At 40.4% G+C, this 16,247-nt stretch overlaps 1 protein-coding gene across 1 annotated transcript in view; it reads left to right on the forward strand.

The window, feature by feature from the left end:
* Positions 1 to 16,247, forward strand: part of ADCY2 (adenylate cyclase 2) — a 433,375-nt gene that overhangs the window by 365,302 nt on the left and 51,826 nt on the right. The window contains exons 17-18 of the mRNA XM_079915962.1: positions 3,514 to 3,633; positions 11,860 to 12,029. Of these exons, the coding sequence (XP_079772088.1) occupies positions 3,514 to 3,633; positions 11,860 to 12,029 (290 nt within the window). The remainder of the gene's footprint in view (positions 1 to 3,513; positions 3,634 to 11,859; positions 12,030 to 16,247) is intronic.

Below are 16,247 nucleotides of genomic sequence, written 5' to 3' on the forward strand. Positions count from 1 at the left end.
GAAGAGCAGCTCTTTTGTGTGGGAGTTAGGCGAGGGGCTGCCTTCATGAGCAAGCTGTGCTTAAGTCACTGGGAGGATAATTCTCTGTCAGGAAACTTCATCTTTCTAAAGTCACAGCACATTCACATCCCCTTCTGTAGCCCCTGTGATTTTGAAGCATTCTTTTAGAGACAAGGCAAAACTGCTTTCTTCCTTCTTTTTTATTTTTTTGTTTTTCTGTTTTCAATGTTTGTTATTTTTCCTTTGGGGAAAATATATATAACATAAAGTTTATCGTTTTAACCATTTTTAAGTGTACAATTCAGGGGCATTCAGTACCTTTGCAGTATTATGCAAACCATCACCACTATCTATTTCCAGAACTTGTTCATTATCTCAGACTCTGTACCCATGAACAATAACTCCCCACTTCCCTGGCCTCTGGTAACCTCTACTCTGCTTTCTGTTACGATAAACTTACCTATTCTAGAATACCTCGTATATGTGAGATTACATGATATTTGTCTTTTTTGTGTGTGGTTTATTTCACTTCCAATAATGTTTTTAAGGTTCTCATTTTCCCTTTGATGCCCAGTCCCTCCACAGCAGGGGAACCTCTCAGTTTGCCCTGGATTTTTCCAGCCAGTGGCAAACAGCCCTTATTAACTACTTTTCTATCATCACCACCATCACTCTCTTTACCTCAGAGAGGAGAGAAGCCTTAGGGATGATGTGAGGGCTGAGGCCACCCACGAGCTCCCTCTGCCACTGACCGTGTGGATGGACCCTTCCACACTGACCCTCCGCATGGATTTTTAGTCCTTAATGTTTATCCCGAGGCTGAATTTTCACAGCCCTTACAAGAGCTGGGGTCAACAGGGATGGTGTTCCTTTAACTCTCATTACACACTAATATAAATGACGAAATGTACAGGTCAGGTTTATTTAAAATGAATTGTGAGACTTTACCAGGACATTTAAAATACCTGGTGTTCACCAAACACCCCAATAAAAAGTGGAAAAAAACAGCCAGTTATCCAGACATTTTTTTTCAGATAGAGGGTTTCGGGTAGCAAATTGCAAAAAGCCTGTGTGTTTTGTTCCATTTTAGTTTCCAGCTGACTGTTTAGAACCATGTCTGAGAAGCTCAAATCCTCTGCCTTTTATTTTCTGACATTTTGACAGTGTCGTCATGTGATGCCTCACACCATTTTGCAACTTTTCTGAGAAACTTCCCAGAGAATATTATAAATAGCCCAGCTTTGTAAGCCACATAGACAAGGAGTTAGCCGTGGTTAACTAGTAGTTAATTGGTAATCTAATTCTAATTAGTTAATTTCTTCTGTTTCCAACCAAATGACAAGCAATGATGTTATCAGTCTATTAACACGGTATTAAATCACATGTTCATAATTTAATATTATTTGAAAAACATAATTCTGAGATGTTTCACATTACCTGGGAAATGTAAAATTTGGAAGGAGGGCTAAAAATAGCACTTAGTTAGGATATCTTGTCCAGGATGAGGGTATCGTTTTCCCAATTCTGACAAAGGTTGTAGAATATTAAAATAGATCGAGAGGCGTTCCCCCAAATAATTATGTTACTAGAAATTCATTCTGTGCAGAAGATTGTGGCACTTTAACACGGAAGGGAGAGGGATGTGGATTGATAACCCTCGAGCTTGGACTGGCTATCATTAGGAGTTTGTTATTTTAAAGTGACTAAGGGGACAGAAGAGGAAAATTGATTCCAAACTGCAGTGTGATGCCACATAGACAGAATGAAGAGGTTCTTGATTTTAGGGGTAGTTAATTAAACACTAGAAAAAAGTAGCAGAAGGGGGTTAATGAAGCATTCCTGATGTATTGCTTTAAGTTCTCCACTGTTTTTCAAGTTCGAGCCATCTTATCATTGCCGCGCGTCCTTGCAAGACAAAACTTTCACAGGACATATTTCTACTCCTTGTACAGCAAGAATTTAGTTTCTTCTTTATACGCTGATATAATCAAGAAGGATTTTTAAAATTATTTTAAGATCTCAGGTGCCTGAGGCTAGTAACCTATCAAGCTAAACAGTCTCCTTCTATTTGTTGTATCTTGATTCTTTAATATTTAAATCAATTGTATGTTGGGTCTGTCAAATCTAAATTGTTAACATTTTGGAACCTTATGTTTGCCAAGCAATTCCTTCATTTCTTTTCCTGATATACTTTTTTCCAAATAATTAGCACATTTATCTTTCAGCCAGGGGTTGTGACATTTCTGATAAATTCTTTAGTAGTAAATAAAGAAATCGACTACATTTATTTGACTTTTCAATCAGTGTTTTGCAGCATTTTATCAAATGGGCAAAAACACTGTACCTAGTATCATTCTTGGAATCTCAGAGGAAACGTTCTCAAGAATATACTATTTAGTATATTTAAATATATCCATATATTTATTTAAATGCCTTCGTATTTACCTCAGTAAATTACTGTAGGTATTTGACAAAAACTCTGCCATCAAAGGAAACAAACCAAAGAAAGGAAGGAAACAAAAGCAACCATTGAAACGCTACAGGGAAGTTTTACTTTTTAGACCTGGAATATAGATGGTTAGCCCTGTGCCGAAGACCTAGCCTAGTTTCATGGATGGGATGAATCTCTTTCATAAGGGAACCTGGCCTGAGTGATTCTCTAGTTTACCTTCACTGAACACTTCTCTGACCCGCAGCCGTGGTATGGAAAGTAACTGATCCTTGGTTACCTAACAGTTTGTGCTGCAGCTCGTCTAGGAAAGAGACAGAAAGGGAGAGAAACAGAGATAGAGACAGAGAAGGAGAGCGAGAGAGTGACACTTTCCTTCTGGGTGCTGGTATTGGTGACCATTACATAAGAGCTAATCATTTTTATTTTCTCAGGATGACTTCTTTCCTTTTGAAATCAAGACCCCCTTTCCAATAGTCCTAAGAGCATCCTTCCTTTCCAAATTCAATCCCTCGTGATCCTGAGATGCCAAGCACTCACAAATAATAGAGACAATGCCAGTTACTGCATTTTTCCCATAAAATTATTTTCTTAATATAAAAAAAAAAACTCATATAACTGCATTGACTCATTTAACGTTTGAGCCATGATGGTGAAGATCCTGCAAAAACACATTGTGAAGACTCCGATCTCCTGCTGCAGAATTGAAAATGTGAGGGTTGTGATGTCAGGTCATAATTCTAACCAAACCCTCTGCCCTGTCCTTGGTTCATTTTAAAATTTATATTTAACAAGGTGCTTCTGTTGTCTTTAACGTCAACTCGGGAGTTCTGGAATTCACTATGAAGTGCAGAGCACAACAAGAGTTATTTACTTATTCAATAGAAATTCTGAAAGCCTCAAAGAGAAGATGAAGGGATTAGCCCCGGAAGTAAAGATGCTGAGTTGCCCACACAATCCTGCTCACGGAGGTGACAAAACACGTCATTAATAAACTTGGCACCCACCTGCTAACTCTTTACTCTCCTTTGCACTAATTCATTGTAAAAACACTTTCCTTGCAGTTTTTCCTGAGCGAGTCAGAGGAGACAATTCTTCCAACTGCCAATGCGTCAAACACAAGTCTTCCTGCCTTATACAGTCAGGTAGCAATGCTGCGTGCGCAAAATTTGTTTTTCCTGCCGGTAAGAACATCTCCCTCGTTATTATTGCTTTTGTTGTTTTCCTGTATGCTGTTACATATTGAATGGCATGGTCTGCACCTCATCTGTTGTAGACTTGACTTTTCTTCTTCAGATTCCATATCTGAGTATGTCCTGACCGAGTAAAAATTGCCAGGCTTCAGCAGAAAGTCGCAGCCAACGGGCACCGATTAGACCACATGTGGAAACTTCCAATGGCATTTTGAGGCTCTCACGGATGACTCGTGCCTTTATTCTCTTAATGCTACATTTTAATTTTTTTTATTGAAGTATAGCTGATTTACAATGTGTTAATTTCTGCTTTATAGCAAAGTGATTCAGTTATACATATATGTATATTCTTTTTCATATTCTTTTCCATTATGATTTATCACAGGATATTGAATATAGTTCCCTGTGCTATGTCATAGGACCTTGTTGTTTATCCCTTCTGTATATACTAGTTTGCATCTGCTGACCCCAAACTCCCACTCCATCCCTCCCCCGACCTTGGCAACCACAAGTCTGTTCTCTATGTCTGTGACCCTGTTTCTTTTTCATAGATAAGTTCATTTGTGTCATATTTTAGATTCCACATATAAGTGATATCATATGATATTTGTCTTTCTCTGTCTGACTTACTTCACTTAGTATGATAATCTCTAGTTGCATCCATGTTGCTGCAAATGGCATTATTTCATTTTTCTTTACGGCTGAATAATATTCCATTGTGTATCTGTACCACATCTTCTTTATCCATTCATCTGTCGATGGACATTTAGGTTGCTTCCATGTCTTGGCTGTTGAGCATAGTGCTGTGATAGGGGTGCATGTATCTTTTTGAATTATAGTTTTCTCTGGGTGTATGCCCAGGAGTGGGATTGCTGGATCATATAGTAACTCTATTTTTAGTTTTCTGAGGAGCCTCCATACTGTTTTCCGTAGTGGCTGCACCAATTTATCTTAATGCTACATTTTATAGAATGTATCCCAGCATGTAGCATTCGATTGTATGTCACTGAATTGTTGCTTACAGATTTTGCTAATTGTTCCAGTGAATTAGCGTTAGCTTCCTGACTCTGTGATGACAGGGACCACAGTTCATATTTCTCCCTCTCCTTTGGCTGCAAATGCTGTCCAGTAATTGTATCTTCAAATTCTCCTTACTAACTGACCCTTACTAAGGGCCTAGATTGAAATTTCAAAACTTACTAACACATCAGTCATTTAAATGAAAGGAGTTAAATCAATTATTTACTGCTTAATAATTTCTTTCTTCCATGAATTGTTTGTGCAAAAAAAAATGATTTTGATACTCTCCTTTCCATTTTCTGAATAATCGTCTAAAGGTAGCATAGATTCTTCCCATTTTGTTTGTGTCACATATTCCAGGCCCTGAAATTGGTCATTTAATATGTATATTTTAAAATTTTTCTACCAATTTTTTAAAACTCCATTAGCTCTGGTGATAAAGGAAACTTCCTTTCTTTCTCCCTTTGATATTAGGCTTTGATCCTTTTTCCCATCTCATCATTTCAATTTCCTGGGACGCTCACAGCTCTGTGTACAGAGAGTAGGGGCATCTGGTGTTCCTTTAAGCCATGACAGCTAACCGGAGTCCATAGCAATGTCCCCACAGACTCAGGAAGAGAGGATGGCATAAGCTTCGTCCCATATCCACGGGGTCCTGGCCTTCATGTTAGGCATTATTGTGAACCCCAGGGAGGACTGGACACCGTCTTTTCTATTTCAGTTATGTGAAAAATGAGGGATGGGATTCATGATGAGGGTTTATTGGCTGTGACCTCACTGTGGGCAGTTTGGAACCCCGTTCTTTAGAGAATGATTCAAACTACCTGTGTGTTCTGGCTCTTCCTCCTTGGATGGATGGTATTAGCACACACATGGTCCATCGGCCCCTGGAGGGAGGACGAGCCTCCAAACCATCCCCATGCTGCATCCATAAGGCACTTTAACAACTTACAGGAAACATGCATCTTCATAGGAAAGGAAAGTATAGCTGGCAAATCACCTTTTTAAGAAAATCTCTCTATCCAATATTTTTGGGTTGAACAGCTCACCGTCCTTGGCCCCCCTAACAGCAATAAGGTCATCAACCTGAATTTCATTTAAGTAAGTCTGCACATGATATCTTATTTTCAGAAGAAGCAAATCATTAGAAACCCAAAATGGCAAAAAAGAACATTTCCTCCACCTTCAACGAGTCTGAAAAAGCACACGGTAGACTTTTCAAAATCTAGGTCAGACTTAGTCAGTAGGCTACTATTGTTCCAATAATAAGTCCTCAGAAAGAGGATTATGATGGGCTTTGCCAAGGAAGCCCCTCATGCTCATGTACTGTCTGTACAGAAACGACATTATTAACTCATGAGTTTAGGGGTCCCAGAGGAGCCTGCAGACATCCTGGCTTCCCTCTTAATAGATTGGAAGGAACATTGGGAAAGCTGTTTGTGGATGTGCATGATGTCTGCATTTTTACTCTCAAGCCCCATCATATATGACGCCTGAGGTTGACAGTGGATGTGAAGGAGCATCCACAGGCACTGATGCAGGAGGTAAACAGTGATATAGCTCTTCCTAATGGCCATTTATAACAGTCATCCAAAAGCATAGAAGTAGACACAGTTTGCACCCTGCAATGCTGACTTTAATGGCCATTTATAACAGTCATCAAGAAGCATAGAAACAGACAGTTTGCACCCTGCAATACTAACTTTAATGGCCATTTATAGTAGTCATCAAAAAGCATAGAAACAGACATAGTTTTCACCCTGCAATACTAACTTTAATGGCCATTTATAGTAGTCATCAAAAAGCATAGAGGGCTTCCCTGGTGGCAGAGTGGTTGAGAATCTGCCTGCTAATGCAGGGGACACGGGTTCGAGCCCTGATCTGGGAGGATCCCACATGCCGCGGAGCAACTAGGCCCGTGAGCCACAACTACTGAGCCTGAGCGTCTGGAGCCTGTGCTCCACAACACGAGAGGCCGCGATAGTGAGAGGCCTGCGCACCGCGATGAAGAGTGGCCCCCTCTTGCCACAACTAGAGAAAGCCCTCGCACAGAAATGAAGACACAACACAGCAAAAATAAATTAATTAATTTATAAATTCCTACCCCCAACATCTTAAAAAAAAAAAAAAAAAGCATAGAAACAGACATAGTTTTCACCCTGCAATACTAACTTTAGAAAGTAATTTTAAAGGTGCAAAGATTTAGCTACCAGGGTGTTCGTCGAAAGGTTTATGTAACAATAACAACAAAGAAAGGAAAAGAAAGCAAACAACCTAAAAGTTAGAATAAATTTAACTGTTTAAACAAATTTTGTTATGAACATACAATAAGATTATATCCAGCCGCTACAAAAGATGTTGTAGAAAACTATTTAATGACATAGAAATATATACTTATAAGCTATTAAGTGAGAAATATCATTTAAAAACATTCCAAACAATCCATTCCCAATTTTCTAAAATAATAATACCAGTAACAAGTAGCACACACACCAAAACTAAAAGCTGGAAAGATATACAAAACAGTTAATCATGGGTCAAGTTGGATGTTGGATTATAGGAGATGCTTACTTTTTATACGTGTCCTTTGTATATTTCCTAATTTTTAACATCAGGTATATTATTTCTGTAGCAGAAGAGAAAGTCATTTAAAAATGTCCAACAGAATCAACCAGAAAGAATCTTTGCCATGTAGGCAGTTCACACTATATCAGGCATGTATATCATTTCATCCACAAAACTATCCTGTGAGTTAGATATTGGAACAACTGTTTTCCAGGTGAGGAAACTGCAACCAAAAGATACTTAAGTAAATTGCCAAAGAGGACAGTGGCTGCTCCCTTGGTGTCAAAATGCAAGTTGATTTCATTGATTAATATATGAAAAGTATTAATAACTATATGAACCAGTTTTAACTTAGTTACCTAATATTAAGTAATAGTAATATATTATATTTAAATAATATGAACAAATAATACTTAATAAAAATATTAACTAATAATTATATTAACTATTAAAACTATATAAAAATAGGTTCTTAGTAATAGTGTCCTAATAGAACTCAGCTCAGGAGCCTACAGCCAGAGCTCTTGACGTCCAGCGACCTCCCTGTAGGGCTACCTTATGTAGGAGAGGCAGCTGATCTTCAGAGCTCCCAGCCTGGCCTTCTTCCGTTATTCTTCCTTATTCACACATTCCCTCTGTCGCTACCTTCAGGGTCCCAACCTACCTTTAATGAATTCCCACATCACCTTGCACATGGCCTCCAAGCCTTCTAGAAAGGCTTATTTAATAGAAAATGGACTAAAAGGCTACTTCCCATAACATATGTATTTTAGTAACCCTAACCCTAACCCTGAAATGTGAAAACGTTTTAAAAGCCTAAGAATGAATTTTAAAATGTGAAATCATAGATATATTTTATAGGTATTGGCAATATTTCAAACTAGGGGTGTTTCAGAAAACTTTTAGAATCCTACTGCCCCCAATCCCCTGAAATGCACATGCACACATTGACACACACACACACACTCACTCACTCATGTAAAGAGCTCATTATTCTGCTTCTCATTCACTTAGGCTGAACTGTTGATAACATTCATTCTAATAATGATTTTCAGCAGAATTTTAGCAGCAGAATCCTTTTCAAACTCAAATTTTAAGGTGGGGTGGAGGGATAGATTGGTAGTTTGGGACTGACGTGTACACACTGCTGTATTTAAAATAGATGACCCACAAGGACCTACTGTACTGCACAGGGAACGCTGCTCAATATTCTGTAATAACCTAAATGGGAAAAGAATTTGAAAAAGAATAGATATATGTATATGTATAAGTGAATCACTTTGCTGCACACCTGAAACTAACACAACATTGTTAATCAACTATACTCCAATATAAAATAAAATTTTTTTAAAAAAGAAGAAAAATAAAATAAAAAGTCTTACAAAGAGCTCCAGTTTATAACAAGAATAGCAGAATTTATATGGCTTCCCATGGGCCAGGCACTGCTCTGTGCACTTGACTTTTATTATCTTCTTTAATCTTCACAAGAATGCGTCAAGGTGGGCTTTATCGTCCTCCTTACCTTGGGTCACCTGTGCAGGGGACAGGCATGCCTTTATTTGTACCAGCGAGCTGCTTTATGAGTCGAAGGGCGAGACGCTGAGTGGGGACCTCGCCCGCTGCGCATTCCCAAGGCGATTTCGTGGCTTTTACGGAGCAGTTGTGTAAGACAGTGACTGCTGACTAAAGAGCTGGTTAAAAACCAGGGATTCTCAGACTCTTGGTGGGATTGGATACTTGTGAAAAATCTAATAGTGGATGAGCCCCAAAATGAACTAAAGAAAGAAGACGTACAAAGTGCAAGCCCGTGTTTTATTCGATTCACCAGAAAGAAGCCTGCCCTGTCAGGTCGCTGTGCACATGCCCACAGGAATGCAGGGACCCCCAGACAGTTTGCGGGGCTCCCTGGGCTGCTTTCAGAAGCTGTCCCAGCACCGATGCCCGCTGAATCACTGAGCCTCACACCTGCCCTCTGAGGGTAATACTTAGTCATTAAGTATTTAAGTAATTAAGTAATTAATTTAAGTCATTAAGGTAATAATGCAAAGTCCCCTATACGTGAGGGCTGGTTTCAAAGCACAGGCTATCTCTCCCTCACCCTCCACTTTAGGGAGACTGAGTCGGTGGTGCCCATCCACTCTCTCCCAGACGTCTTGATTCTGTCCTTCCTCTCCGCCAGCAAGATGGTCCCATCAGGACACATTTCCTCTCCTCTTTTCCTCTTCCTATTCTCTGTCGTGGGGTTATCAGTGGTCAGAATAGTAGAGAACTGACCTCAGGAAATTGTGGCCAAAGAAGTTGCACTTACAAACTCTCAGCATTCCCTAAGCTGCCACCACCCATCATGCTCCTTGCCTAGGGATGCTTTACTTCCCGAGGACTGACCCAATGCTTGTCGGACCCAAGGGAGTTAATTGCTGGTCTTCCTCTGAAGCTGAGATGCCAGGTCACAGTCCTCACTGGTGAGGATCTGCATTGATCCCTGTGTGGGTGCCTCTCACAGGGAAGAAGGTGCCTGCTAGGACCACCGCAGCTCATCTTCCGACTTTCCTTTCTCCCCCAAGAACAGGACTGATGCACTAATATTAGTAGCCCTCCCCATGGCTGACTGTAGATGACCTTAGCTGGGGAAATAAAAGGAAGGGCTAGAGGGCTTCCCTGGTGGCGCAGTGGTTGAGAGTCCGCCTGCCGATGCAGGGGACACGGGTTCGTGCCCCGGCCTGGGAAGATCCCACGTGCCACGGAGTGGCTGGGCCTGTGAGCCATGGCCGCTGGGCCTGCACGTCTGGAGCCTGTGCTCACAGCGGGAGAGGCTGCAACAGTGAGAGGCCCGCGTACCGCAAAAAAAAAAAAAAGGAAGAGCTAGAATGACAAAAATAAGTAGTTTATACATGGCTTATCCCATATAATATAACTAAAATGGAATAGCTTACACACTGAGCTGTTTTTTAAAGGCAGGATTTATCAAACATCAGTGGGATCTATGTTTTATTAAAATGATTAAACTTTACCGACTGCTGCTTCTGCTGCAGACACGCCGAGATAGTAGCTAACCTTTGTTATTAAAACCCCATTATCCAGCAAACAAATGCTTTGTGAGAATGACAACTGTTTCCACTTAGCGGGCGCCTCCTGGCCTGCAGGGCCGTGGACTCCAAGCTTTACGTGCTCTTCTCAGTGACCTAGAAGGAGGACATTATTACCCTCATTTTACAGATGAGGACACTGTGACACATGCATGTTAGGGCACTGGCCTAAAGTAAATCCACTAACGAGTGATTGGAGCAAAACTGAATCCAGGGCTATCCTGTCTTGACGATGTCCATTGTGGTAAATGGAAAAGTGCTAACACAGGGCAGGCCTGCCAGCTGCTTCCCATGGACCACAAAAGATGGACCGTGCCGGCCTGCTTCCTCACACTGGGGTCTTTGATGTCTTTGGTGCCTGTCCACTTCCAGGGCAGTCATGACTCACCCAGGTCAAAGCTTTTAGGGTTTTTTGTTGTTTTTGTTTTGTTTTGATTTTCAGTTTCAAAATTTACTATCAAACGGCAGTACCCAAGACAACGTGGAACTAGCATAAGTAGTTCAAACATATAGACCAATGGAACAGGATTAACAGTTCAGAAGCAAACCTTCACATTTATGGCCACTTGATTTTCAACCAATGTTAAATCTTGCTGTTTTTCTTCTTCTTTTTCTTTTTTTTTTTTAACTTTATACGGTGCTACAGTTTATTTTCAATCATATTCTTGTTGCTGATGTTGAAGACTCACCCCCGGATTCCTCTCATGTCCTCCAGTTTTCTTAATTGATTTCTTATCTGGGATAAAGACCCGTTAGTAGTCTGGTGAAGCCTGGGAACCCTTAGGATGTTGTGGGTTTTTTTAAGTTTATTGGAGTATAGCTGATTTACAGTGTTGTGTTAGTTTCAGGAGTACAGCAAAGGGATTCAGTTATACATATACATATATTCATTCTTTTTTAGATTCTTTTTTCATATAGGTTATCACAGAATATTGGGTAGCGTTCCCTGTGCTCTACAGTAGGTCCTTGTTGGTTATCTATCTTATATAGAGTTCAAAGCTTTTAGTTTTTTTAAATCCTTTCTGTTCTAGGTAATCCCTCTGACACACAACTGCTTTTTAAATAAAACGTCTAGGCTTTCTTATACCTTTAATAGAACTACCTGTAATGATTTGTATCCTCTTAATGAATTCAATCATTGAAAGCCCACAAAAGATTCTGTGTCCTGTCATTTTGTTTTAATCTGTAAATGGGTAGGGAGCCATATTGTTTTCATTTTCAAGAAGCAAAGGACATTGGCTAATAATGACATAGCTTCAATATAGATTTCTAAAAATTATTTCTGAAGAGTATTTGGCCATATGCACGATTATTTTTTTAAACATGCTACGCTGGGTGAGCAAGCCATGTCATGAGTAATTCTTTTCTAAATGCAGTGTGTTTAGTCATGTATCACCGAATCAAAGAGCAGACAAATGCATCTGCTTTCACAGGCAGTCTGGGAGTTGACCAAGTGAGCTTGATGGGGGTCCCCAATTTTAATTCTCATGTTGGCATTCCTCAGAAGAGATCCCAAGTATTCACCTGACGTATTTCCCTGTTCCAGTACTTTATATACAGCTGCATCCTGGGATTGATATCCTGTTCGGTTTTCCTGCGCGTGAATTATGAGCTAAAGATGCTGATCATGATGGTGGCATTGGTGGGCTACAACACCATCTTTCTCCACACTCACGCCCACCTCCTGGATGACTACAGCCAGGTCTTATTTGAGAGGTAACCTGCTTCCTCTTCCTTCTCTTTAGTTCTTTCATGGGATGTTGGTAACATAAGTATGCGTGGAGTAAATGCAAATTAGCAATAGCACTGTCATTGGGAATCACTGTGTGAGTGTTTCTTTGAAATGATGATTCAGGAAGAGAATGTGTGTTTTTTATTACAGATTACACAGAATAGGTATTATCACATATGATCAGCAGATATGAAATGGTTTAGAGAGAGGATTTGTGTTATAATCTGTACTATATCCATAAGAATATCTTTTCTTTCACGTTCAGCTTTATTGATATTTTGGACTGAAGGATTTTCAGGGCGTTGTCCTGTGCATTAAAGGTTATTGAGCAGCATCCCTGGCCTCTACCCACTAGATGCCACAAAATCCACCCCCCCCACAAGTCATGACAATTGAAAATGCCTCCGGACACTGAGGAATGTGCCCTGCAGGGCAGTGCGGCCCCCAGGTCACAACAACTGAATCCATATACACAAAAGTACAGGGACAGTGAGTGGTTCCATTCACAAGTTATAGTGACTGGAAGTATAACTTGTTGGAGATAAGATAAAATTTCTTATTGGAGATTTCCTAAAACATCCTGGTGTGGACGGAATCCCATTGGTTGTGTTTACTCTGCCAGCCTTAGGACTAGATGCTTCAAGAATGATTCTCCCAGGTCCACTCCCTTGGACTTATGAAACGTTTCCTGTTATCAAATTACTTCTATAAGCTAATCATAAATATGTATTCCCTGCTTGAAAAAGAAGTTTTCATCATGATATTCTCCATCTCACATCTTAACAGCAAAAACACATTTTGTATCAAGTGTCAGGTTTATTTCTGGACACACCAGACTTCAAGTTTTTCTATGAATGCTTTGCATAATCCCCCATAATATTTTTATACTTCTTTTAACATAAAATAAATGCCTTAAATACTTGCATAGGTTTTTTTTCCAATCTTTATTGGAGTATAATTGCTTTACGATGGTGTGTTAGTTTCTGCTTTATAACAAAGTGAATCAGTTATACATATACATATGTCCCCATATCTCTTCCCTCTTGCGTCTCCCTCCCTCCCACCCTCCCTATCCCACCCCTCCAGGCCGTCACAAAGCACTGAGCTGATATCCCTGTGCTATGCGGCTGCTTCCCACTAGCTATCTATTTTACGTTTGGTAGTGTATATATGTCCATGCCACTCTCTCACTTTGTCCCAGCTTACCTTTCCCCCTCCCCATATCCTCAAGTCCATTCTCTAGTAGGTCTGTGTCTTTATTCCTGTCTTACCCCTAGGTTCTTCATGACATTTTTTTTTCTTAAATTCCATATATATGTGTTAGCACATGGTATTTGTCTTTCTCTTTCTGACTTACTTCACTCTGTATGACAGACTCTAGGTCTATCCACCTCATTACAAATAGCTCAATTTTGTTTCTTTTTATGGCTGAGTAATATTCCATTGTATGTATGTGCCACATCTTCTTTATCCATTCATCTGATGAGGGACAGTTAGGTTGTTTCCATCTCCGGGCTATTGTAAATAGAGCTGCAATGAACATTTTGGTACATGACTCTTTTTGAATTATGGTTTTCTCAGGGTATATGCCCAGTAGTGGGATTGCTGGGTCATATGGTAGTTCTATTCATAGTTTTTTAAGGAACCTCCATACTGTTCTCCATAGTGGCTGTACCAATTCACATTCCCACCAGCAGTGCAAGAGTGTTCCCTTTTCTCCACACCCTCTCCAGCATTTATTGTTTCTAGATTTTTTGATGATGGCCATTCTGACTGGTGTGAGATGATATCTCATTGTAGTTTTGATTTGCATTTCTCTAATGATTAATGATGTTGATCATTCTTTCATGCTCAGACACATCAAACACTTGCATAGATTTGTTGCTCTGGAAAGATGGTTTGTGTTGGCCGCTTCACCAATAGAGGCCCAGTGTCAGGAACGTGGGCATCTCACTGTGTAAACGTTTCTTCCCAATAAGAATGCTTTTAGAAACACAACTGCACCACATTCTCCTCACCAAATTTAATTTTCATCATCCTCCACGCCATGAAACCCTAACAATCTGTAGTCAGGATGAGGATAGTGGAGTTGCAAAAATACAGAATTGTATTAAGGAAATTATATGATTCCTTAGCCAAGATAAAAATGAAATTGAAGTTAATTTTCCGATAACTTCTCAAAATTGCCAGCCAAACACACTTTAACATTTCCCTACCATATCCAGAGAGCCCGTATTGAATCCCTAAGTAAATGTAGCATCACTGATTTTGACACACAGCTGAGAACACTACTCAGTTTCCCTTTATTAAATTTAAAGCTCTTGCACACGCTACACATCCGAAGCAAAAGTAGAAATTAGATTAGCAAGTTTCTGATGGGGAGGGAAATACTTTGGGGATCTGAGGGAAACAGGCCACCTCTTATTAGAACCCCAGCAGCAGGGAAGTAGCTATTTGGTTAAAGAAAAGGAGTTTTACTTTCAGAGCCCTTTTGTTTCATTCAAGGTCTTTTGTGTGTGTTCTCTTGGCTTTGTCTTTATAATCACCTTAAAGCTAGGTAGGGCTCACGGGACAAGCCTCAGGCACCCGCCTTCACTGCCAACGGTAGGCCAGCATCCTCTCTAGGATGGGTGCAACTGCCTTACCATGTTTAAGCCCTGCAAACTTCCGCAGAAATATTAACAGGAACTAATTTCCTTTTGTATGGAAATGTAAATTCAGTGAACTTTACTCTTAAGTGGGAAGTCTTAACTCTCTCCTAATTAAGGAACTTTTGCATATATTGATCTGCTATACATACTTATAGTTTTTTGTTCTTAAAGAGATAGCATTATGTCCTTCAAATATTATTAATGGCTCCTTGACTAATCACAGAAAGAATAAGCAACGCTTTTGGTTACCTTCCTTATCATTCTATCTATTTCCCATTTCATTATTAATAGGACAGTTCCCAGAATGTGAGCAGAAAAAAAGGAAAGGAAATTAAACATAATTATAGGAATTTTACGAAGGAGTTTGACTAAGGTTTCTGCGCGAGCTGCCACAATACTCCCGGAAGCATTCCTCTGCCAGAAGATGACTATTACTGACATAATAGCATAATACCTCAAAATTAACAAGTGTTCTCTAATAGCAGTTTAAAACGAGCATCAAAGGAGAGACCTTTGAGTGGCAGCTTGGAATCCCCTCTGATTTCCCCAGCCTCGGTGTGTGTATGATTTAACCATGTGACTTGTGTCAGTGCTAAAACCCATTGAGGTCAATGTTTCCTTTCCCTTTTCTGAGATGCAAGATATTCCACCGTGAAAGAACTGATAAAGGTTTTTTCCTCCTCTATCTGGTTTGTTATTGCTGACACAACCCTTTCAGATATGAAACTAGGATCCTTAAAAAAAAAAAGCTAGTCTGAGATGTTGCTTTGAGAATGTACGTCCCTCCGTCCCAAAGCCATAGATGCCCTTCAAGGAAGATACTGGCTTAACACGAGGCCAGGCAGCACCTCCTTTCCTGCTCGAGTTGGTCTGTGCCGTTGAAGTCACACGCTTGGTGCCATCCCTTTTCCGACCTGTTTTTGGTCACTGTTGATGCCGAAAACTCGGCCTCTGTGCACTGGTGTCAAATCAAACCTCGGAGACAGTTTTAAGTGAAGTAGGAAAGAATAGCTTTATCGCTTTGCCAGGCAGAGGGGGACACACCGGGCTCCTGTGTGTCCCAACCGGGGATGATTTGGGGAGGAGCTTTATAGCAATAGTTCAAGGGCTGGGTTGCTAATAAGGATCAGGGGCGTGCAGGGTCTGCAGTCCTTTAATCTGGCCTCAGGTGGTCTCCTGATGAGGTTCTCTGGTTCCTGTGATCTGCCCTCAGGGGGTTTCCTCCCTTGTCTCTGCATCCCCTCCCTTCCTGGATTAGCAACTGTTTGAATCTGCCCTTTGGAACTCAGGGAAGTTCATAGAGGCTGGCGTCTATTCCCTACAAACAAGAAATGGGGGACAAAGAAAAGCTTCCATGCCCAGGAGCCCCACAGGGTCCTGCTTGGTTTCAGCATCTCTGTTTACAGGGGACTGCTGGGCCATCTTCTGAATACACAGTTTGGACTGTGTTGTTGTCCTATATGTGAGTTCACCATGTTTCAGGGGCCTTTTCCAAGCCAAATTTGACATTGATCACAGACAAGCCAACAGGGAGTTTTTTGCCGGCAGAGT

This window comes from Stenella coeruleoalba (assembly GCF_951394435.1).
Source record: "Stenella coeruleoalba genome assembly, chromosome: 3".
Taxonomy (NCBI): domain Eukaryota; kingdom Metazoa; phylum Chordata; class Mammalia; order Artiodactyla; family Delphinidae; genus Stenella; species Stenella coeruleoalba.